Genomic DNA, 25,039 nt, shown 5'->3' on the forward strand with positions numbered 1-25,039 from the left:
TTCCCAGTATTTTCAACCCAAGGTTGTTTCAATGCAACCATGTGGAACCTGCGGATATGATGAGTGATTGGATTTCTCAATTGTAAGAAGTTCTAGTTAGAGATTGTATGATGCACTACTGGCTTAATAGTAGCTCTTTTGGCCGGGCATGGTGGCTCACGCCTGTAATCCCAGAACTTTGGGAGACCGAGGCGGGCGGATCACCTGAGGTCAAGAGTTCAAGACCAGCCTGGCCAACATGGTGAAACCCCGTCTCTACTAAAAATACAAAAATTAGCCTGGCATGGTGGTGTGTGCCTGTAGTCCCAGCTACTCAGGAGGCTGAGGCAGGATAATTGCTTGAACCCGGGAGGTGGAGGTTGCAGTGAGCCAAGATCACACCACTGCACTTCAGCCTGGGCAATAAGAGTGAAACTCTGTCTCAAAAAAAAAAAAAAAAAAAAAAAAGGAACTGTTTTGGAGAAGACCAAAGCCAAGTTCAACATTTAATATATACCACTTGGAAAAACTCTACTTACAATAGCATGCATTATCTGCCACAATACATGCTACTTTGCTCTTCAGACTAACAAACACAATTGGGGCCCCAAATACCTCTGCATCAAGCAGGGCCACTGGCAGTTATATGTAATGTAATGATTACCCTTGCACGAGATCTGGACCTTGCTAGCATATTTGTGAGGCTGCAGAATAATTTAAAGAATGCAGTGGGATTATGTGTGTGTTTTTTTCTTTCTTTCTTTTTTTTTTTTTTTTGCATTTCTCTTTTGGCTATTTTGTTTGTATTGCTACTGTTAACTGAATTATAAATAATAGGAAATAAAGAGCTTCTGGGAAGTAGCTGGAAGCTTTTGACAGATTTAGACATCTGAATGATAGCTCTTCACATATCAGTTGGTCCCAAAAACTTTTCCTAGATTTCAAAAATTTGTGATTTGTTCTCAGCATCTTGACAATTTTATTAATTATATTATCCAGTGTATGACTATTTCAATTGTATATTATCCAGTGAATGATTATTAATTTTATGCATGTACAATATATTTTTTCATTTCTATACTGCATTATAATGGAATCTTTTAAAAGACCTTTTAAGTGATAATTAAGATGTGAATTTAAGTTTATCAACTTTCAAAGGAAATAACAAGTAACAGAATGATGAAATTGTTAGCTGGTGTAATGCCTCTGTGACATAGCTGAATTTCTGCTCTGCCCTAACACTGCTTTGAGAAACAGGATGCTTGCAATAAAAAGTTCCCTTTGTAACCAGAACAGTTGAGACTGGTTAGAACCAAAATAGCTGAGCAAATGACTTCAGAAAGAACTCGGGCTTCATTATAATCTCATTTCCATGCTAAATGACACTCTGACCATCACCATAACAGTGGACAATTGCTAGGACAATGACCAGAAGAAGCTATAAAAGGACAAAAAAGGAGGAAGGCATCACTCCAGTTCTGGGAAGTTCACTGACCATTTCCAGAAAAGACCTGAGTCTTCCTCTTTTCATTTTTCTTTCTCTTTTTTTTTTTTTTTTTTGAGACAGAGTCTTGCTCTGTTACCCAGGCTGGAGTGCAGTGGTGCCATCTGGGCTCCCTGCAACCTCCGACTCCCAGGTTCAAGTGATTCTTCTACCTCAGCCTCCCAAGTAGCTGGGATTACAGGTGCGTGCCACCACGCCCAGCTAATTTTTGTGTTTTTAGTAAAGAAGGGGTTTCACCATATTGGCCAGGCTGGTCTTGAACTCCTGTCCTCGTGATCCATCCGCCTTGGCCTCCCAAAGTGCTGGGATTACAGGTGTGAGCCACCGTGCCCGGCCCCTCTTTTCATTTTTAATGTCCATCCTCTTAGTTAGAAAAACTCTTTATTTTCACCCCTCACCCCTCACTGGTCAAGAAGTTGATTTGTGAGCCATGCTTCCACTTCTTAATTCCATGGCCATTGAATAAAGCCTGCTCTACTTGACAATTTTAGTTTTGTGTATTGGCTTCATGACACTGAACATGGAAAGACTTCATGTTTTGGGGGATCCACTTTGTTGGTTATAAGATGATGCCCCCCATCTTAATGTTTTTCCAAATGTGTAGGCAATAAAAACTTCACTGAGTATACACTACCCACTCATTCCTTACCTCTGGGCTGTCAACTCTAGACACACATTAGAATCACCTTACAAATTCCAGATTCTCAGGCTGCATCTTAGACCAACTAAATTAGTAACCTGGCATCAGTATTCTTTCCTTTTTTTTTTTTTTTTTTTTTGAGACGGAATCTCGCTCTGTCGCCCAGGCTGGAGTGCAGTGGCGCGATCTCGGCTCACTGCAAGCTCCGCCTCCCGGGTTCACGCCATTCTCCTGCCTCAGCCTCCCGAGCAGCTGGGACTACAGGCGCCCGCCACCACGCTCGGCTAATTTTTTTGTATTTTTAGTAGAGACAGGGTTTCACTGTGTTAGCCAGGATGGTCTCGATCTCCTGACCTCGTGATCCGCCCTCCTCGGCCTCCCAAAGTGCTGGGATTACAGGCATGAGCCACCGCGCCCGGCAGCATCAGTGATCTTAAAGTTCCGCAGATGATTTCAGTGTGCAGAGGAGGCTGAGAACCACCACTCTATCAATGGCTGAAGAGTTTTTCTTTTCTTTTCTTTTCTTTTTTTTTCTGCGACAGAGTCTCGCTTTGTCACCAGGCTGGAGTGCGGTGGCACAATCTCAGCTCACTGTAACCTCCACCTCCCGGATTCAAGCGATTCTCCCGCCTCAGCCTTCCGAGTAGCTGGGATTACAGGCATGCACCACCACACTCGGCTAATTTTTGTATTTTTAGTAGAGAGGGGTTTCACCATGTTGGCTAGGCTGGTCTCGAACTCCTGACCTCAAGTAATCCACCCGCCTTGGCCTCCCAAAGTGCTGAGATTACAGGCGTGAGCCACCGCTCCCAGCCTAAAGAGTTTCTTTTGACATGTGTTGTAAGATGTGTCTTGATTTGAGAGATGTTAAGGTGTAAAAAACAAAACAAAAAAACCAGCTGGGTCTGGTGGTTCACGCCTTTAATCCCAGCATTTTGGAAGCCCGAGGCAGGAAGATCCCTTGAGACCAGGAGTTCAAGACCAGACTGGGCAACATAGCAAGATTCCATCCCTACAAAAAATTTTAAAATTAGCCAGTAGTGGTGGTATGTGCCTGTAGTCCCAGCTGCTCAAGAGGCTGAGTCAGGAGGATCCCTTGAGCCCAGAAGTTTGAGGCTGCAGTGAACAATGATCATGCCACCGTGTGCCAGCCTGAGTGACAATGTGAGACCTTGTCTCTCAAAAGAAAAACACAAAACACAACCCTTGCATCTGAGAAATAAGAAAATTGTAATTGCTATTATTAGTCTAGCCCTAGAAGGATTCAGACCATGAAAAATATCATCTTGGGTCAGATCAATTTTGTGGGACAACTGATGTTCCTTAGTTGTTCTCCTTTTACAGTGCCTTTGACATTGTTTACTAGGAGTGTACCCCAGGTATTATAAAGCTTCCTTTGGTTACTGCCAGACACCTGGCAAGAGCTTAGAAATGAAGCTTGATGCATAAAGAAAAAAAAAAAGGAAAAAAGGGAAACAAAACAAAAAGCATGGTGTGTGATGCGTGTGAATCTCCTGGTCACTGGGTGCACCCTTGTATCCTGTACCCTTTTGGGCCCCTGATTTCACATCCCAACTCCCCTTGGAGTTTGAGGTCAGCCTGACCAACATGGAGAAAACCCGTCCCTACTAAAAATGCAAAATTAGCTGGGCTTGGTGGCACATGCCTGTAGTCCCAGCTACTTGGGAGGCTGAAGCAGGAGAATCGCTTGAACCTGGGAGACAGAGGTTGCGGTGAACCGAGATCATGCCATTACACTCCAGCCTGGGCAACAAGAGTGAAACTGTGTCTCAAAAAAAAAAAAAAAAATAGACTCAGTGTTTCATCTGATTCCTTGGGATTCTCTCTTTCCCCATCCCTAAGGCAAGGAGAGCAGATGCTCAGATTCTCTTAATATCAAAGCAAAGTGTCCCCTTAGCTAGGATGACAGCTAGCTTAGCCTCAGCATATGTGTTAATTCTTGGTCTGACTTGAAATCTTGAAGATGTGGAATTTGATAGTGGCATGGAGGTTTGGCTGGACCTCAGAAATTTTAAAGACTGAGTGATTTCATTCCTATAAAGAAATTTGTGGTTTTCTGCTGGTATATCAGGTCTTAATACAACACTACACCTAGATAAAGTTTGCATATTCTGCAAAGCCTGTTATTTCTGCCAAAATGCCAATGATAAAATCAACCTCTTGAGAAGCTACAATTAACCTTCATCTAGTCATCATTTCAAGCCTGCCCAACCAACAAGCCTGCAGACATATTTCTTCACATCTCAGAGAAACAGTGCCCACTAGGCAATTAGGAAAATACATTGAGATCACATATGAAAATCAGCATTATGGCAGGAACAATTAGGATCCTCATTTACTGCAGGTGATTTGCTCATTTTAAACTAATTAAACTACTAGGTTGAAAACACAGTTCAGAAACAGAGTGTAGAGTAGTTCATATTTAATACCTCCATCTTTCCTTAAAAATTGTTTGTTAAATGGCAGCCTAACAATAAATCAAAAAGTCAATAAATCTTTGCTACTAGAAGTGGGTTTAGATAAGATAAAGATGGGTCCATTTAATTAGGGAAGAAAACAGATGGCTGTGATGTATGAACAAGGATAATACAGGAGGGTTTAGAACATAAAATATAAGTTGGAGAGGAGCTTTAGAAAATTGAGAAGCTTATTACATCTGGACAGGTTTGGGGAAATAGGAGCAGACTATTATGAGTAATTTGATGGAGGCTGGAAGGAGAGAACTCATGAGACTCAGGGTCCAGTCCAACATGGCCCCACAGTGACCGCATTACAGCACAGCCCTGGCAAAGGGTGGCATCCTGCCTGATGGGGCCTGAGACAGCGCTCCTGCACTGTCCATGTACTTTGCTTCCTGCTGAGTGATCCTTGAGTGTTGTCACGGAATTTTTTTTGTATTAAGATATAATTTACATGCCATGTAATTCACCTTCTTGAAGTATATATTTCAGTGGTTTTTCGTATATTCACAAGATTATGCAACCACCACCACTATCTAATTCTGTACTGGAAATTTGATAAAATGTTGATCCTTTTTCTTTTTTCCCAGTGGCCCAAACATCTATTTCTGGTTTTTTTTGGGTTTTTTTTTTTTTTTTTTTTTTTTGAGACGGAGTCTCGCTCTGTCACCCAGGCTGGAGTGCAGTGGAGTGATCTCGGCTCACTGCGAGCTCCGCCTCCTGGGTTCACGCCATTCTCCTGCCTCAGCCTCCCGAGCAGCTGGGACTACAGGCGCCCGCCACCATGCCCGGCTAATTTTTTTTTTTTTGTATTTTTAGTAGAGACGGGGTTTCACTGTGGTCTCGATCTCCTGACCTCGTGATCCGCCTGCCTCGGCCTCCCAAAGTGCTGGGATTACAGGCGTGAGCCACCGCGCCTGGCCACCACACATCTATTTCTGTAGTTTTTCTTAGCACAGCCATGGTAGGGTGAAGAAGTAACAAACTGAAAGGCCCAGACTGAGGTTTCTGTACATCTATTTAGGTGCTTTTGTTGTTCACTCATATTCAGTGCTCCAAATTCTGTGTTTATCCAAAAAGTTGGTTCTTCAGATAAACACAACATTTAGGTAGCCTCAGTTGTATGTGATGTATTATGTCAGATCCACGCTTCCCTAAACATCAGCCTTAGTGGAAATGGCTAGCACATATTTTGAGAAATACATACAGGTGTCTTTAGTGTGTTCACATAAATCATAAGGTAGTGTGACCAGAGAATTTGTTTATTATAGTTCCATTGATTCATAATCAGAAATCCGGATTCAACAGCAAGCCCTCCTTTCTTCTCAGTGAGTTGAATAAATAGGCAAAAGATTAATGCCTACAGTAGAGGGAGGAATAAAGGGACCTCATTTCTAGAAAATAAAATTTCTTGCAAATCACTTAATCACTCCTATAAGGAAATATGAGGAATTAGAAGTTCCATTAACTTTAGTACCACGAGAAGAGTAAAACATAAGTAATGTGTTCCATTAGGTAGTAAACAGAAGAGCAGAAAACCAGAACAGAGATGGGACCAACAGAGGAAGAAGAAGAAAGTATCATGGTAGTGGAAATGATGGCACCAGCGGCCCATCTGGAGCCACTGCTGCAAAGACTCTGGCTGCAGGGGGCAAGGTGAGCCTGGGGCTGTCTGCTCGACAGAGCCAGTAGGGGCCGGGAACAGGCGAGAGCCCTGCTCCCTATTGAGCTGGCAGGGCGAAAGCCCCATAATCCCAGGCGCAGCTGCGGCAGCCCAGCCATAACTCTGGACTTGGGCATCCCTGTGCTCTTGGGGGCCTGGGAAGCTCCCCTCCCCCCGTAGGCTCAGAAGTACCTGCTCCTGCTCCTTGGCCTCTCCCTGCTCCTGGTGCCCCCTCCGGGGTGGAGCAAAGTTGTGGTCAAGCCTGGGTGCTGTCGGAAACCCCCCAGGTGTGTGTGTGCTCGGGACAGCACTGTCACACCAGCCTTCTGCTGCCTCAGCCCCCTCTGGACTTTGGGTGCTGATGAGCATGGGAGGGAGGCCGAGGTGGAGCCGAAGATAGCCCAGTGCAGGCCTGCAGGCACCCCTCAGCACAAACATCCTCGGTACTGTGGAAGGCATGTTGATGGCGGCAGGAAGAAGTCATGCTCCTGGACAGAAAAGGGCAGGTCCCTGGTGAAACCCCTACCTTCAAGCCAGGGATGGCCTGAAGCCTGGGTGCCAGGCTGCCAGTTCTGGGGTGAGTCCGTGGCCCAGAGTGAGAACTGATGATGCTGTTTCCAGGCCCATCCATGCCTGCCTATGGATCATTCAGTACACACTTCCTTCCTTCTGAGCCCATAAAAACCCTGTGCTCAGCCAGACGTCGACACTACCAGCTGCAGGAAGGAGTTACCCACTCTGGGTCTCCTCTCTGCTGGGGTCTGCACAGACATCAAGGTGACCTGTCTGTGGAGGGAGCTACCCACTTCAGGTCTCCTGAGAGCTGTTCTGTCACTCAATGAAGCTCCTCTCTGCCTTGCTCACCCTCCAGTTGTCCAGGTACCTCACTCTTCCTGGATACAGGACAAGAACTTGGGACCTGCTGAATGGCGGGACTGAAAGAGCTGTAACACAAACAGGGCTGAAACCCTCAGCCACCCCCCTCAGCTCGCCATGTTGCAGGTGATGAGAAGGAGAGAAGAGCTGTGGCCCTTCTGGGAGCCCATACCTAGGGGCTCCTGGAGCCAGGGCTGTGACACCCTCTTTGGGGCTCTGTGGTTCCTGGTATCTCCAAGCTTCCGGGTGCCACCACATACCCTTCAGCCAGATGCATGTTCCTGTAGTGGAAGCTGTGTGCAGTACATCTGGTCCAGCCACAGCCATAGCCTCTTACAGAGCCAACAACTTTGCTGGTGCCTGGAGCTGCCTGCCCTGCCGCAGCAGCTGGCCTGCCTGGCTGTGTGAAGTGGCCAGACCCAGAGCTCACTTCCCCACACAACCCTTGCCACTCCGCACCTGACTCACCCTTAGCAGGTGTGGGATCCAGGCTGGTAGTGTGAGCCGAGCGCAGCCTGCCAGGCCGAGTGGGCAGAATGAGCCCAGTAGGTGCAGGCAGTACTCAGGCAGAAGGCGCTGCCAGCCATAGAGGTTTTTGGCTGGCGAAGTGACACCCCAAGGATCCCGTGACAGAAAGAGGAATGTGTAGAAACTGGAATCAACGGAGAGCAGCAGCAGCTACCAACTGTGTACTATTCCACTCTGTGAGGTTATAACTCAGACCATATATTTGTAGGTAATGTTTTTCCTTTAATCAAGAAACAAACCATTTTTTTAGTGGCTAACAACAATGTTAGGTAGATGAATAATGTTGTAATTATTGTTTTGCCATTCAAAGAAATGTTAAAGGAGCTAGGTTTGAAAAAGTCAGTGACACTCTGTTTTGCAGTACTATAAAATTGCAAGCCAAATTTGTGGCTTTTTAAAAATAAAGTAGGCCAGGCTCACTCACGCCTGTAATCCCAGCACTTTGGGAGGCCGAGACGGGTGGATCACAACGTCAAGAGATCAAGACCATCCTGGCCAACATGGTGAAACCCCGTCTCTAATAAAAATACAAAAAAATTCGCTGGGCGTGGTGGTGTGTGCCTGTAGTCCCAGCTACTCGGGAGGCTGAGGCAGGAGAATTGCTTGAACCCAGGAGGGGAGATTGCAGTGGGCCAACATTGCGCCACTGCACTCCAGCCTGGTGACAGAGTGAGATTCCGTCTAAAAAAAAAAAAAAAACAGAAGTAAATCCCCAATACTTGGAGGCAGACCCCAAACATCTCCACTGGACATTTCACATCAGGTTAAATTTCATATGAGTAAAACCAAAAGGCAGTGCCACATGCCCAAGGAAACAAGGGAAAGAATACATGCTCTCCAGAGCTCTGGGGGCCTTTCCAATGAGACCTTCCTGAAGAAACATTGCTCTGACAAAGGTGAATTGTCATCCACAATAGATAAGAACTAAGAAATTCTAGAGACATTTTATTCTCTCATAAAAATCATTTATTGGCACACCAGAAATGACAATTTTTTCTAGTATAGTAGTTGTATGCATCTGTAATTGCAATTCAGTGTAAACTACGTTACAAGTCACTAGAAATCTAATTAGCAGGATGAATTTAATAAAGAACAAGAGGAACTATGAGTCTACCACGGCCCAGCCATTGAGTCTCATTGGAGAGTAAATCAAATATCAAACTAGTGTTGCCCTGCAACAGTTTTTCTGTAGCCAAGAAAAACCAAGACACACATAAACAGGATAGCACCCATTCCATAAATTAGGTACACTTAACTAGAAAAAGATTGTAACTGATAGAAATAATCTAAATAAAGTAAGCACAAAAGTAAATAATTAGCTATTTACATATATTCCTTTTTGCCAAAACTTTAATTTGTTAGCTTTCCCATCCTATCTCTTCCCTTCTATTTGTTAATCTTGTTTTTTCATGGTGAATTTCTTGGCTCACTGAAAAATATTTAGACAACTAATTAGAACTTCTTTCCGGGTCCTACCTTTCCTAAAACTTTATGACAAACTAATGAATTTCAAGGGTAACCTATGTAAGTCTATCTCTATATAGAAGTAAGATGCATTATTATTCTGCTATCAGTCATAGTAATGACATACAATCCCATGTTTTTCCAAACATTGTTTGGACTACTCCAGAAAATTAGGCTGTGAATGGCAGCAGAGTGGATGGATTTTTCATTCATAACAGGCACAGATAGTATATATGGAGACAAGCATGTTTATCCTGAGAATGTGAATGCTGTGGGCTGCAACTCAAGATCTCCCATTACTGAGAATGGGTCCTTTGCCCTCTGGTCACTCTTTTTTTTTCAACTGTCAATTTTTAAGGCGTGGTATCATAGCAGCATCAGCAAATAAGAATGCTGACATCATTTCTACCAAGAAGGGCTCTGTGATGAGTGGCAGCAGGTACCATAATTAAATAGCGCAGCTGAAAAGGCATTGAGTTGGTACATTTCTGGTGCTATGGCCAGAATGTGTGGATTTTTAGCATCATTCTAGGAAGCCTGAAAGATCTTGCCCATGAGTCTCTTTGACCCTTGCCCATTTCCTTTCTAGTGCATATGACCATTTATAATTATTTTATTTTTGCTTTTTCTCCTACTGGAATATAAGCTCCGAAGGGCAGAGACTATGCCTGTCTGTTCACCACTGTGTCCCCACAGTGTCTAGAACATAATGTTCTAGTGTCTTGAACAGTGCCTGGTCAATAGTAGGTTCTCAATTAAAAGCTTTTACTAAGTAAACAAACCAAATCATTAAGTCCCCTGGTTTGCCTGTGTCTTAGAGACTTTCCAATTTTATACAGTGGCCAGGGTTCTGGCCTATCCTAATTATAGAGCCATCCTAACGATCCTACCCTGATGTGAACCTGTGTAGCGGATATTTTTGTGCTTCAATGAGTAGTAAAACTTCTCAGTGATAGATTCATTCTCCCAAAGCTTAGCTCTGCAGAGCTAACGCTACAGGAGAGGTAAGAGGGCAAGAACATTCTAGGAGGTAAGCTGTATGCTACAAATTCAGCTCATTCTTCCCTACCTCCCCCTATAACCTTATTGTTTGACAGAAAGCTTAAGAAAAAATGTTAGCAAGAGAATTTTCTCCTGGCAGTGCCAGTCCAGTAAGTCACCAATAACCTGATCAGAAAAGAAAGAAAATATAACTCACCTACATAAAAAATTAAGTTAAATAAAAGCAAAATCTGGGAGTGGGAACCAAGTGACTTGGTGGGCTGTCTAGGTCCTTTGTTGGTTAGAATTGTTGGAGATGGAAGCGGAAGCAGGCATGACAGCAGAGGAGAGGTTGAAAGGGAAAAGGGCAGAGCTGTGGGTGTGAAGACTGCAGAGGACCAGCTTTTCTCTCCTCCTTCTCCCACTCCTGCCAACTCTGCACCCCACCATGGCTGGCTGAGCTCCTTGCTGTGGCTCTCGCAGGCGGAGGTAAGAACAGGCAGCTGGCGCCTCCACGGCACATCCTTAGGCTATTGATGCTCTGCTGGAGTAGAAGTCAGGGACTGGGAGCCCGGTGTGCAGCGTGACCTGGGGAATGAGACTGTGAGTCCTGAGAGGCATCGTGCATCCCCCTGTCCCTTTACACAGTGTACCGTGGGTGTGTCCCTAACTCAAAAAGTGTTCTGTTTGCTTCTCTTTAAACATCTAGGCTAGCAGGTATTAAACGGAATTCAAGAAGAATCCTGCCTATGGTAAGAGGCTGCTCACCATGGCGGGCTCTCAAATCCTGGTGACATTTGATTATATGGTTCTTAGTCACCTGCCTATTTTAAAGGATTCCGGGGAGATTGTGTTCCTTATAACTGAAGACACAGGCCTTGGTTTTCAGATAGAGGAGCCTACTGGTCACACCACAGTGACCACTGCCAAATCCATGGATAGAGGACAGATTCGCAGAGACAGCACTTCCCTTATTACTTGTCCGCCAGTTATTGTAATTAGGGCAAACATTTCTTTCTGGGGTCGCATAGATGATTGCCAGTTGTGAAAAAACATGGCATTATACTATTTCACCAATTTCTGTGTATCCCCAAACCTCGATGGATAGCTATGGATAAAACTAGAACCATTTCATGCAGTTCTTGTCCCTGTCTTCTCCAGCCCAAGAGTCTTTATCAATAGAAAATCAGAAGGTCCTGAAAACCCCTGAAGAGCCTCTAGTATAATATTCTTTGAAAGGGAAATGGCTAATGTGAAAAACCTTGAATGGGGTTTTTCTGAGACTCGCTTCTACGGTAATTTATGGTTTTCTTTCTTAAAATGTAGAGGCTGAACTCTGAAAGATTAGATTCCAGCCTTCTAGAAAACCCCATCTCCTTGCAGGAAGAGAGAAGGGCAGGGGCTGCTAGTTTGCAATCAATGTTACTGCACATACTGAAACACAACAATGAATTTTGATAAATAGTTTCCAAGGCTGGTTCTGGATAGGGCAAAAGTCATCAGTAATTCTCAAGCCTTATCTCAAGACAACCATTTGTGGAATGAGGCTCATAGTTGTTAATGAGATGCCCAGCTCAGGAGGGAAGTGAAACCCTAAGTCCTGACAGCAGCTGGCAGGGCACAGCTCTTCCCCCATGCATGGCTCTGGTCCCCCTTCCAGGCCCCAGCCCAAGAGTCTCTCCACCATTCCTTGCCCATGCAAGGCCCCTCATGCCTTAGAAACTGTGCACAGGCTGTTCCCTCTGTCTGGAAGGCTCCACGCAACTCACTCCCTCACTCCTTTAAGGCTCAGCTCACCGGTAACTGCGATAAGCCCTACCTACGCTGACCATCCTACTTAAGACTGCGGCTGCCCTTCCCAACCACAGTACTCATGGGCCCTTGGTCTTTTCTCCACTGCACTAAACGCCTTCTGACACACCATCTGATTAACATTGTAATTATGCTTATTATTTATTGTCTGTCTCCTATCACTAAGATGTGAGTTCTATGAAGGCAAGATTTTTATCTGTTTTTTTTTTTTCACTGATGTATCCCAAACACTTATAACTGTGCCTGGCACATTAAAGGCATTCTATAGATATTTGCTGAATGAATAAATGAGAAGCTGTTGTTTTATTCTATAATAAATAATAATTAACTAAGTTGTAGGTAGGACTATGTTTTCTACCCCTTAGGACCTAACAGAGCCAAACAAGAGTGCAGAGAAGATGCTCAGATTTTCTGATAACGATACTAATGCTTCAGTCTTACACCCTCACCTCTTCTCAGGCACTCCTGAGCTTTGTTAAGTCATTCCATTTGTTTTCATGCCAGTTGGTTAAAGGCTTTCATTTCTATTTAGAGGTGAAACTAGAGCTACAGAGATGATCATTAGCCAACCATGAAGAGAATTCTAGTTTCCTATGTGCTATTAACTGGTCTGTGTCCAAGTATAAAGAAGGTGCTTATGCTTGGCGTGGAATAATATAAGTTGTCAGCGCTGATCCCTTTCTCTCCTCCTCTCCTTCATGTCTTGGTCTGAGCCTTACGCTGTCACCTTCCCTCTCTCCGGTTGGATTGAACGGCCCTGGGCAGCCTTTGAACCGGTAGCCAGCAACAGCTGTTTAACCTCAGGGGCAGGGTGCTTACCTGCACGTTCCTGTTCAGGCTGACCGCAGGGAAGAACAGGCCCTCCACGTTATCAAATGCTATGGGACCTTGTTGTTCATCGTTGATAAAAAATGTCAAGTTTTTTCTATTTAAGTCGAGGAGGACCCCAATTGTGGCCCCTTTTGTGATCCCTCCCTCAGTTCTGTAGGAAAAGAGAAAAATTGGGGTTCATTTCCTTGTGGTCACTCTAGAAGCTCCCCCCTTTTGTGTGGTGAAACCAGTGTCTTGCAACCTGTTTATAATCATCACTACCCCAAAACCTTTTCCCTAATCATCCCTTGCACATAAATTTTAATACCGCAGATATACTGTATACCTGTTGGTACTGTGTGTATATCTGTGTTTTATACATAACAAGAGTATGATTTTTTGCTCCCTCCCTGCCACCATCAATTTTCACTTCCTAGGGGGAGATATCTGCCCTTGTGAGTCGTTCTGCTGTTGCTGAGAGTGAACTCATTCATTAGGGTCTCTACCACTGAGTCACAGCAGTAGAAAACCAAACATTAAAGACTAGGCAAAAGTCACCTTTGGGCTATCAGAGCTCTGACTCTAGGAATATTGCACACTTTGTATAAATGGTGTGAATTAAATATCATTAAATACAAAGTGACTTAATTTGAAAGTCAAAATAAGAAGCACTTTGGTTGCACCTAAACCACACGCATGAGAAATTGGATTTGGGGCCTTATGTTATCCATTAAACAGAAAAACTCATTCCAGAAGGATAGCAATTTTTTGGCTTGTTGCATTTGAATTAAGAACTTAGAGGCTGTCTGTGAAATGACAGCACTGAAGAAGAGGCTTCTTCTCTGTACAGTGAAATAATTATACTCTGAGATGTAGTGATTTTAAGGAACCTGCATACAAATGCCATTTTACAAAGAATTGTGTCTTATGCTTCAATTGATGGTTTCACAAAATGCCATTAAACATGGATGATCAGATTTGTCCTTCCCATTTTTTTGAGATCTAGCAATATTGAACTTCATCCTCATCTCAGCAGAGCACAGGAATTTGTGTCATTCATTTCCTCTTGCATGCAGGATACAGACTGTACATAGTCATTAAAAGACAGGTTTACAAATTGCCTCTTGCTACTTCACAGGTTTAACAATGAAAGCACAAGTGACATGCAGGTTGCATGCAAGCAGATGTGTTCAGCATTAAGAATGTGTTTCTCTGCATAGTGTGATGGTTATGTCATTATTCACTCCTGCACTTCAAAACAAAGATGCTAAAAGGGAAAAAGTAAGTGTGGCATCTGGGTGATAGCACTGAGAATCTATTGACAGAGAGTTCCCCAAAATGCCAATCACTGAAGATAACCACTTATCTACATCCAGTAGGATTTGCTTTCATGGTGAAATGGTGTGTGTGTTCACTTCAAGTGACAGCGAATAATACACACTTGAATGCTATAGAAGCTATCCAAGGGAAAAGGAGGCTTTAGGAGTCTACAGGCTGGGGAAGGGTCAGTGATGAGCATACAGAAAAAGATAAAACAGTGGGGTCCAATTATCCTACCAATGTCTGACTTGCTTTCCCTTTGATCTGGTTGAACACTACTGTATTTTTTTTTTTCTCAGAGACACTAATGAGAATGTATCCTGGGGAAATCCTGGAGCATAAGGTGGACCAGGGTCCACAGTAGAAATTTCTCTGCCTAGGAAATTTGTGAAAAATACATTTGAGGAACACAATCAAATGAGAAAGGAAATCCATTATAGTATGTGTTCAATTATAATGATCTATATTTTGGTGGTAGAAGAAAACCTCAAGGAGATTACTATATTTCCTTTCCTTAGCAAACTGGCTGCTCTGGATTAATACAGTAATAAGAGAGTTCTCTCTAAGTAGAAAGCCATTCAAATTGGCATCCATAAGCTTTAGTTTAATAAATCGTAATAAGAACAATGGCTACTATTTTCAGGTGCTTCCAATGTAAGGCATTTTCACATATTTCATTTAATCTTCAGAAGATTCCCACAGGGAAAAATTTTATTGTACTAATTTGATGGATTTGGAAACTGAGGTTCAAAAAACGAAGTAACTTGCCCAAAAGTGCTTTTCTGATAAGTTGTAGGTCTGGGTGTTTCAGCATCCTGGATCGTTTTCTTATAATGGATATCCATTGGGATTCTTAGTTTCCAGCCATGGGTGAAATACAGCAATGAAGGGAGTAGGAAAGTACTCAAGTCTCTATCATTATATAGAAAGTAAACCACCAGCATGGACTCAGCTGAGGCTCATAGATTGCCTGTGCTACTTAATGTAGACCACCTGCTTGATTTCCTGAATGTGGTCTATGTAATAGGTTTTTGAACTGGGGCTCTCACTCCTGATCAGAAGCCAACGTGAAGAAGGCTTGGTTTGGGGGCTGCAGGGTACCTGTTGGTGTGCGAGTTGTTGTGCATGAACCAGCTCCGGTTATTGTCCACATACATTGCCCAAGCTTTGTCGTCTTTTCCTAACATCACATCCTTCATCACGTCCATGCGAGCCACGCCAAAGGCAGGATCAGGGTGGTTGTCATAGCGATCTACCGTGAGCTCCCAGTAGTGGACGCCCTTGGAGAAGCCAGTCTTCCCTAGCACCACCCGGTCATCATAGCTACTACAGGTCACTGTCAGGTTGTCATTGGAGAGGATGATGTCCGAGTGCGCCGAGCCAGGGTCGAAAGCAAACCAGGCCACTGGGAACAACAGAAGGGAACCAGGTTATTAAGACAGACCCAACAAGCTCAGCACCATAACATACTCCTGGGCGGGTGAGGAGCGTTGTGTAGCGTTTTCATGCTGCCATGCAGGAAGGAGGCGTCCAGGGCCAGGGCAGACAGGGGCACGTCCTGGGAGTTGGTACTCTCTGCACCAGAAGCAGACGGAGGACACACGACCGATTCAGCAGGGGTTACCTGGCTCAGACTGCACTCCCAACCAGGTGATCCGGGAGTGAAGTGGCATCGATTTTGGAAGGTGCAAGTCCCTTCACCTGGTGACTGGCAGAACAGTGCACCAGAGACATAAAGGGAGAGGGGATGCGCTAAGATGCCTGTGTAACCCCTGAGGCAGGGAGGCTAGGAGCTAGAGTCCTAGATGGAGGAGGGATAAAACACATGGAGTGAAATCAGGAAATATCCCTTCGGCAGAAGTGCTAACATCTAGTCGCTTTGAAGTTTTCCTTGGCTCTAGTGAAAGCTCACAAGCTGCGAAGCTATAAGCAACATAAACTAATATTCATGAGTGATTGTGACTTGCATGTAGGACAGGTTGCTGTCTGCATAACTTAAAAAACACAGTTTGCGTGCTACTCCTGAAACTAACACGTCAGAAATTTTGCTGGAGCAGTAGGAATTTTGGACATTAGGTGCAGATAGAATGATGTCTTTGTACGCATTGTTACGCCCCAAGTTCTAAATGCCACCTATAAATATCCCACTCGAGAGAGGTAATTGCTGATTTATTGAACCTGTGAGACACCTCACATGCACTTTGGTCTTTGCTATTTGGTAACAGAATAAGGTTATTCCATACCTGCCAACAGCTTTTTAATGTCAACTGTTGTCATTCCAAGTGAAAGGCATGGGGGAGAGAGATAGGAAGCAAAATTGACATGGATAAGAAAATGTGTCTCTCTTGATAAACTAGTACCCCAAAAGGACTCAATTTAAAATGCCACATATACTAAACAGGTGCTCTCTGACTTGTACCTTTACCTACATTTAGTGCTCATAAAGAGTGTTTTGCATTGATGTATATGAAAACTGGGGGAAAAGTAAGCTTTGAGGCATAACATTAAACACTACAGGCATCTTTTCCATTTTTTAAGAGTTTGAGAAACTGCTATAATAGGGTTAGAATGACAATTAGACAATTTTATTGACATAAGACAAGTTGCCGCCATTTATTTTGTGAAGGAAATTGAGCACACCAACCACGTAAGTAAAAGATAATTACAATAGGTATACTTGCCTAATTGAGAGTAAGGTGCAGATTGTGTCTCAAAATTGCATCCTATAAAGAGATACTACACATCAACGCTATGAAACAACAACCAGGTTGATAAAAATTACTTGTATACACTTAAAAAGCACCAGTTGAATATAGATACCAGAGGCCTGATCCATGAAAAAACAAAGCCCTTTTTATATTATTTACTTTGAAGAGCCTCTCTGCTCTTTCAAAATGAAAAGCACATCTTTTTACCATTTAATAAATCCTCCTCCAATTGATCCTAAACTCTGTAGCTGAATTTTTCATCTTCCAAGTTCAATCTTTTCCTCTAAAGTTTCCACAGTAAGAAGGCTAGCTGTTTTAAAAATGGGGAAAATGTACTTAATTGCAACGGAGAAATCACTGGATTTTGATAAAACTCTGCTCTCACTATTCTATGCACTTCTAACTCTGGTTATGCCAAAAGGTCTTCATTGTGACTTGAGCCCAAATTAAATATAACTAAATGTGTAATGTAATCCATTTGTGAATACATACATCTTATTAATAATTATTAATAATGACATGACGAATGTGTTAAAACTGCCTTCCTTTCCTTCTTAGGAGACAAGATCCTTCTCACCTGAGGGAGGGGAGGAGGGATGGTAGGAGTGAGTGTGGTCTCAGAGATATATTGGAATCCCCTGTGGAACTTTTTCAACCATCTCCCTTCCCTAAGATTTGGATACCTGTACCCCATGAGAAACTACATTGTGTGGAGGAAGACTGCCTAGTCTTAAAATGTTCAAAAGTGTGTGACCTACAATTTCCAGTGGTTTCGAGGACTGATCTAGAAAATGTGGTTTTGATGAGCAATGGGGGATAAAGAAAGGATCATTTTATTTTCTTTTCTATTTAGTAAGGCCTTTATATGCTAATTCCTAAAACATTTGCAGGATAATGTGCTGACTTAAAAGAATTTTACAAGAATTAAAAAAGCAGCTTACTATAAAAAAGGACTAATGGCTGAGTTAAAAACAAAATATAAAAATTATGATCTTACTTTTGGTTAGTTTGCTTTTCTCTGGGATGAATTCACATGCAAAAGAATCATTTCCTCCCATCTCATGGCTGATTTTTATGTTTTGTTTCTATCAATTATCACTTCAATTCCTATTCATGTGTTAGAGCATAGTGAGTATGGAACACCTGGAGTTTTAAAACTGACTCTCATATTCAGCTTGGAAATAAGTTTGTAGAATCTGAACAGGGCTTTAAAAACTTTTAAATGAATCATGCCTTGTGCAACTCTTTTTCAAAACAAATATTCTGAAATCTTTTTACACTACTTTATTATCGTACATTTAAGATTCAACAATACAACTAGAATAATGCTCTTAAATACACCCATCAAATATCCCAAAACTCACATTTCATTTTATTCTTGAGACAACGTACATTACAAAGACTGTAACAATATTTCAGTACATTAGACACAAGGGAAAAGAGTTTCATAACAAAGCATGTTGGGAAGCCATAGTGCACAGAAAAACAATAAGAAACATAAAAGCACAAAGAAAAATGTCATTTTAAAGACAGCTTGAAGTCCCTGCATCCTTTTTGCACTGTCATGCTGTGGCCTTCTTCATTCCAGAATGTGGGATGAGCAAAAAGAATAAAATAAAAACCAAAAGAAACCTTTGGAAATGTGAAATGTGCATCATGTGTATCCATGATTACAATATAGTCCTGAAGAGATCAAATAGGTCTGCATCTTAGATATTTTAACATTCTATTTGCTAGGCAGTGTTCGCTACAAAGGAACACAAGTCTAGCTTTGCTGAAATCAGCCTTAGGCTCTGTCACAACCAGCTTGGCTGTGGGAAACTTCGAGGAGTCCAGACTTTTTGATTACTCAGATCTTTGGTCATTAGGCATTAGGAGTTAAGGGTTTCTAATTCAGCTAGCAGTGATCCCACCCCGTTGCTAGGAAAACACTCAGCCATGAGCCCCACTGTCCTAGCAGTGAGCACAGGCTTTTGCAGAAAATGCTTTCACTTTATGCTCTCTGGATTGCCTGCTTTATAGGATGCTTTCTGCTGTTGGTGTGTTTTTACTTTTATTGTACTTTGTCAATAAAGATCTCTTGAGTCTATGTTTAATCAGACCACTCCAGGCTGGATGCACTGATCCAGTCTCCCAGACACTGCTGGTTTCCTGGATACAGAAGGGCTGCAAACCTCCACATTATTGCCATGGCCGCCACTCAGCCAGCGCCTGTGCCGTGCTATGCCACTGCATGTGATGACAGAGCGGGTTATCCATGGTGGTACCAGCTTGTGCAAAAAGAATAACTTCACTCATCACTTTCTGATGCCGTAATACATAGACCACAGCTCCATGGTTGCTCCTTCCACCACACAAACAAGAACGCCACAAAGCTCCACCATCCCGATGCTCCTCATACGGAAAGCAGGCCACAGACAGAGACTAGCTCATCCCCCTCACCACGCACATGAATGGCAAGAACAAGACACGCGTTTCAGAGATGCCTTCAAGGCACAGAGATCAAGGGGAAAGGTCTGAGGAGCTCAGCTCACCCGGTGCATTGAGAGACTGTAAAGAGGAATGCAAGCTCAGCTGGTGGGGTGAGGATCGGAAATCAAAGTAGGATCTCCCGGGGAAGCTGGGTTGTAGATTAAGGGTGGAGGAGAAAGGACTCATTCTACGGAGCGGCAATCTTTCCGAAGGCACTGGAAAAGGGAGGGTCTGTTCTTCTGAATCTGTGTCTAAATGTAAGATCAATGCAAACTAGAGATCAGAAGTCTGCTATTATGTCCCCGTGCACGGTTCCCCAAGACCTGCCTTAACAATGCATTCATACAAAGCCTCATCTTTCCCACAGGGTGCCACACTCAGGCATTTACAAAACCAATGTGCCTGGGGGCAGGGAGGGAATTTTCGGCAGATCAGGACCCAAGACCAGAGGACACCTCGAACAACAAAGGCAATTGTTGTCACTTTCCCGATTTTTAGTGGTAGAAAATTGGAAGGTTTCCTTTTAATTAGATAAAATATTTTTAGAATTGAATGTACAAAATGTAAAGGCAAATTTTACCTATTGATGACCAAGAGGATATTATTTTACCCCCTTCAGTTGTCCTGGGAGTTACTACCTATTCAACAATGGCCTCTTAAAGGGTTTCTATTTAAGAGATGGTGATTTTTTACAAACTGTTTCCTATTCCATATTTTCCCATTTCTCTCCTAATGTATATTTTTCTATTAGATGGATGAGCTGATTTTTTATACTAGCACACTCCAGACTCTATCTTTGAACAGGAGAGGAAATGTGGTGTGGTCTAAGGAAGACAGGGCTGGACAAGTAAGCAGGGAAGGAGCCTTACCTTTGTTTCTGAATTATGATCAGACTCTAGGGATGTCACTTGACCATCTCTGTTTCTCTAATGATAAACAGACTGTAGGCAGTGGTGAGGTGCATTGGTGGCAAAATATCTGTTTCTGTTCAGATAGTCAGGTTTGGCCTGAAGATAATTATTATATCAGACTAAAGACTTAACAATTATTTGATCTGGTTTTAGAAGGGCATGAGTTAGTTTCTCTGAATTACTAAAATTGCTCCTTTCTATTTTGTCAAACAATAGCTGGTTCTATGCACGGTGTGGTCTAGTCAGAGGTGGATCTTTCACCAATTGAAGCCTTCTTAACATTCAGTCTAATAGCAATAATTTAGGAAATACAGATGGTAGGAAGGTAATATTCCATGTCCAAAATCTCAAAGGAACTTTCTTCTCATTGAAATAATAATTTTGTTTCTGTGACCAGAGGGTATTTCCGTGAATTTTTTTCTGGTTTGAATCAGTTAGCAGCAATTCTTTGCTGGACATAGACTTCTATCAAAATGCTATTCGCATGTTGAAGCAAAAATAACTGGAGTGTGTGTGTGTGCAGAATATGATCCTATGTGAAGAGCTCAGAACAAGGGCATTGGCAAGTTTTAATTTAATACCTCCAAGAGTCAGCCTCTGAACTTACAATATTAAAGTTAGCTTTTCAGGCTTTAGACTTATCTGTAGGGGGATGACTTTTAAAAAATGAAAGTATAAACCAGATCTCAGAGAAAAGGAATTGCTATTTATGGAGTCAAGACTTTGTGTTCCCACTAAGAATACATTTTTCTCCTACCTAAACTTCATATGGTTTGAATGACTTAATATCATGTATTATCATTTCTTTCTTCAGATATGATAAATCAAAAATTATTTGTTATAATCATCTTAAGGGGAAATTAGCCTTTGAGTATAATAGAAAAATTCAAAATACAACACCCAAGCACCACAAACTGGCATGGGTTTCTATTATGGAGCGAAGGCATTTACAACTATATTTATATCAATAAAATATTTTATTTATTTATTTATTTAGTATTATTTATTATTTTTTGAGACAGGGTCTCACTCTGTTGCCCAGGCCAGAATGCAATGCCACAGTCTCATCTCACTGCAACCTTTGCTTCCTGGATCAAGTGATTCTTCAACCTCAGCCTCGAGAGTAGCAGGGACTACAGGCATGAGCCATCACGCCCAGCTAATTTTTCTATTTTTTGTAGAAATGGGGTTTTGCCATGTTGTCCAGGCTGGTCTTGAACTCCTGAGCTCAAAGTGATCTGCCTGCCCCAGCCTCCCAAAGTGCTGAGATTACAGGCGTGAGCTACCACACCCGGACTAAAATATTTTTTTATTAACAAGAATTTGCTTGGAAATGTATTTTTCACTAGGTGTGACAGTCAATTCAGTATATTGAAAATATTTGTTGCTTTAAAATTTAATGGAAAGGACATATAAAATAATATGAATTTCAGAGAGCATTGAATTCCCAAGCAGTTATCTGAAAACCAGTGAAGAGATGTTTACTGAACACAGACCTTGGGTAGTGTATCCAATCCCATCATAAATTGTACTCACCTTTTCTATTCTCAGCACCAAGAAGAACTTAGAGTAGGTGATGGCACCCTTTATAGGGTGGGGACTGAGGGTAGCTACGGTTATTCACGGGATTAGTAACTTGGCACTAAGATGGTTATGGCTCTTCCTATCCTTCCATGTGGATCCATTGTTTACTGATGACCCAATTTTCCTTGACTCCTTTCACTCTAATCAGGCAAGTTTATTTAACATCCATAGTGTACAACCATTTCACTTTTGTTTTTGAGTTTTTTCCCCATCTATGACCTCCCATTACCTACCAGCTGGGCTTTTACTGTATTTTCTCTAAGTAGCTGTTAACAACAACAACAAAATCCTACCTTGCAATGAGAACTTTTCAAATGAATTACAAGAGAGAAACACTTTCCAACTGATCCCAGCTTAGCTAAACAAGCAATTCTCCCTTCATGCCCTTCCCCATGGGCATGTAGTGCACATGCTGGGTCAGCTGCCTGTAAGTCATCTATACCACTTCACATTACCTTAGATTTCAGGAGTCTTAGAGGGAAGAAACTTAATATCATCAGAGGAGCTGCCATCAAGCTTCCCCTTGAAGTCCCCTGGGGTGAGGAACTCATTGCTTCCAGCCAGCTCCCTCTAGTTGGCAGTTATTGCTTATATTGGTCTAGACATACCTCTTTGGGAGCTCCACTCTCCAATTGTAGCGTTACTATCTGGGGCCACATGGAACAGATCACTAGTTCTTCAAGTATTTGAGGCCAGTCACCAATCCTCTTTAAATCTTCCCTTTTCTGGGCTAAATAGAGTCAATGTCCAACCATTTCACTATGTATGGATTCCAAATCCTTTACTCTCCTGGTCATGCCCTCTGGACACGTTCAAAGGCATGAATCAAAGACAATATGACAACATTGAGAACAGTATTGCCACTCCCTGGTTTAGCCGAATCACACTTAACACACATTGAATGTGCACACACCTACTTAAGTGTGTATTCTGCGTTATGCCCATGAGATGCAGGAAGAAGGCACACACTACTTCCTCACCTCCCCTTCAAAACACAACTATGGAGAAGGCTTCTCAGCCATTCATATTCTATTATTAAGGACTAAGAGGAATGAGGTTGTCATTTTTTTTTCACAATACATGATACAAAGCTATGTTTCAGGTCACAGCTAATATGCAGGATAATAATTATTATTAATTTTTAACTTTATAGATCACTAGAGAAAAATGAGGAGCTCCTGAGGAGACTTTTAACATCACATCATATTTCATCACATGCAGGAATCCCGTGTGGTTGCAGAGCTTTGCTGAATGAAAGCAGTTTAGCAGGAAAGAGCAATGGAAAACAGTATGTCAATGGCCAAATGTGGTGACTCTAGGCATAACTATAACTCTAGGACGGGACTGTGTTCGTAACGAATACGTATCAAGATATGCTTTCCATCAACTCTGTCAATGACCATCATTTTCCTCTTGCTCTTTCCTGGACTTCTTTCCCGGACTTCTTTCCCTTCCTCACTAGGATTGGCTGGAGTCTGGAATTAGGGTCTAGATAAGGGCAGAGACCTCCGCTTAAAAAAAGCAATCAAGAATCAACAAAGCAAAGATTGGCTGGGGACCACTTGTATTATTGACTGAGAATATCTAGGTGATGTACTCCTGTTTGGCCACCATATATTTCTTTTGTTTCTTTATTTCTTTTTTAGAGACAGGGTCTCACTTGGTCATCCAGGCTAGAGTGTAGTGGTGTTGATCATAGCTCACTGCAGCCTTGAACTCCTGGGCTCAAGGGATCCTCCTCCCTCAGCCTCCTGAGTAGCTGGAACTACAGGTGCATACCACTGCACCTGGCCAATTTTAATTTTTTTTTTGTAGAGACAAGGTCTTTTTATGTTGCCCAGGCTGGTCTCAAACCACTGGCCTCAAGCAGTCCTCCCACCTCAGCCTCCCCAGTGTTGAGATTACAGGCATGAGCCATGGCACCCAGCCCATATATTTCTTTTATTTGTTCATTAGCCAACGCTATTGAACACCTGTCATGTGCCAGACATTGCAGTAGAATTGAGCAGTTGGGAAACATAAAGTTGGCAGGAGACTCAACCATAAGAAAAATAATAATTTAGAGAAAATCAGTGTCATATATTATTGATTGGTTTTTACACTTCTGGGGGTGGAATTTCTTGACTGACTCCAAGGACAGAGTACTAAAGATTTTTGCAGATGTTGTAGAATATTTGAAAAGGTAGCCTTTGGGGTGTTATTTTTGGAATCTAAAGAGGAAAAGCAAACAGATTGTGGTTGCTTATGGTAGTGTATACTAATCCAGTGTCCTCTGTGTCCTGGTAGAAGTCTGGGTTGTCCTCCTGTCTGGCAGTGAACAACTTCATAACTTAAGCAGCCCTTGAACCCAGGTCCAATAAGATGGTTGTATTTTGGAGCACGGTAAGGCAAAACATGTCACTAAGAATTGTACGGTGTTAAAGATGAGTTTCAACTCAATTATAAACCAGCTGTAAAATAATTTGCTTTTGTTGGGAAGATTTTAAAAGAGACAAAGAAATGAATGAAGAATGAGGCTGTTTTCGTAAATGGTCTTATAAGCAGCCAAAGTCACAATTATGTCCAACTGGTACATAATTTATAATAAAAGCGTTCTTAAGTGTGGCATTTTAGGCGTTCTTAAGTGTGGCATTAATTGCAATTGAGAAGTGAGAAACAAATCTGTTTTGAAAACCTTCTTTTAGAAGAATGAAACAGCTTTTGCCACCCCAAGGACAGATGCATACTTCATCACCAAGTTCTCCACTCCAATTTAGAATACCATGGCATTATTTATAAGGAACTATCATCAGAGGAACTGAAAATTCCTGTATTTCAATTACATACAGAGGATTCCAAAGAATGAAACTGCTTTCCAGAGTATCAGTTGCAAAGCACACTTCCCAGAACCAAAAATAGGGTTCTGAATCTCAGTCCTATGGAAAAATGCAAGAAATTCCCTGGGATATCATGCATGTGTCAAAATTTAAAAGAACAAAGTATCTCTCTTTTCTGGGCTCTGAAACCTATCATTATGCCTCTCACCTTGGATTTTGTAAAATTTACCCAAATATGGTCAGGTATGATTACCTACCTTGAGAACTTTGTCCTGGAAATGCATATTCTTCTAACTATTTTTGGAGAGGCCCAGATGCTCTGGGTCAGGAAAAGCAGAGACAGAAAAACCATCTTTCAGTAGACCATATACATTTCCTTATATGATCCTTTATCAATCATTTTCTATTAGTGTTGAATTTTCAGTATCATAGGCATAACTTTAAGACTCATTATGACCCTTGGAGGAGGCAGGAGGTATCTAATGCTGCTT

General features: G+C 42.3%; 1 protein-coding gene across 5 annotated transcripts in view; it reads right to left on the bottom strand.

The window, feature by feature from the left end:
- Nucleotides 1–8,613: 8,613 nt before the first annotated feature.
- Nucleotides 8,614–25,039, bottom strand: part of TRIM9 (tripartite motif containing 9) — a 263,721-nt gene continuing 247,295 nt past the window's right edge. The window contains exons 11-16 of one of the 5 annotated variants that reach the window (XM_019009942.4): nucleotides 19,300–19,488; nucleotides 16,739–16,780; nucleotides 16,301–16,324; nucleotides 15,213–15,462; nucleotides 12,747–12,909; nucleotides 8,614–10,703 (exon numbers count right to left, since the gene is read on the bottom strand). In XM_019009942.4, coding sequence (XP_018865487.2) covers nucleotides 10,641–10,703; nucleotides 12,747–12,909; nucleotides 15,213–15,462; nucleotides 16,301–16,324; nucleotides 16,739–16,780; nucleotides 19,300–19,488 — 731 coding nt within the window. In that variant the 3' untranslated portion in view covers nucleotides 8,614–10,640. Of the gene's footprint in view, nucleotides 10,704–12,746; nucleotides 12,910–15,158; nucleotides 15,463–16,300; nucleotides 16,325–16,738; nucleotides 16,781–19,299; nucleotides 19,489–25,039 lie in introns of all 5 variants that reach the window. The other 4 variants (XM_019009941.4, XM_019009943.4, XM_055361500.2 and 1 more) reach the window with 4 other exon arrangements.

This window comes from Gorilla gorilla, chromosome 15 (assembly GCF_029281585.2).
Source record: "Gorilla gorilla gorilla isolate KB3781 chromosome 15, NHGRI_mGorGor1-v2.1_pri, whole genome shotgun sequence".
In the NCBI taxonomy this organism is placed as follows: domain Eukaryota; kingdom Metazoa; phylum Chordata; class Mammalia; order Primates; family Hominidae; genus Gorilla; species Gorilla gorilla.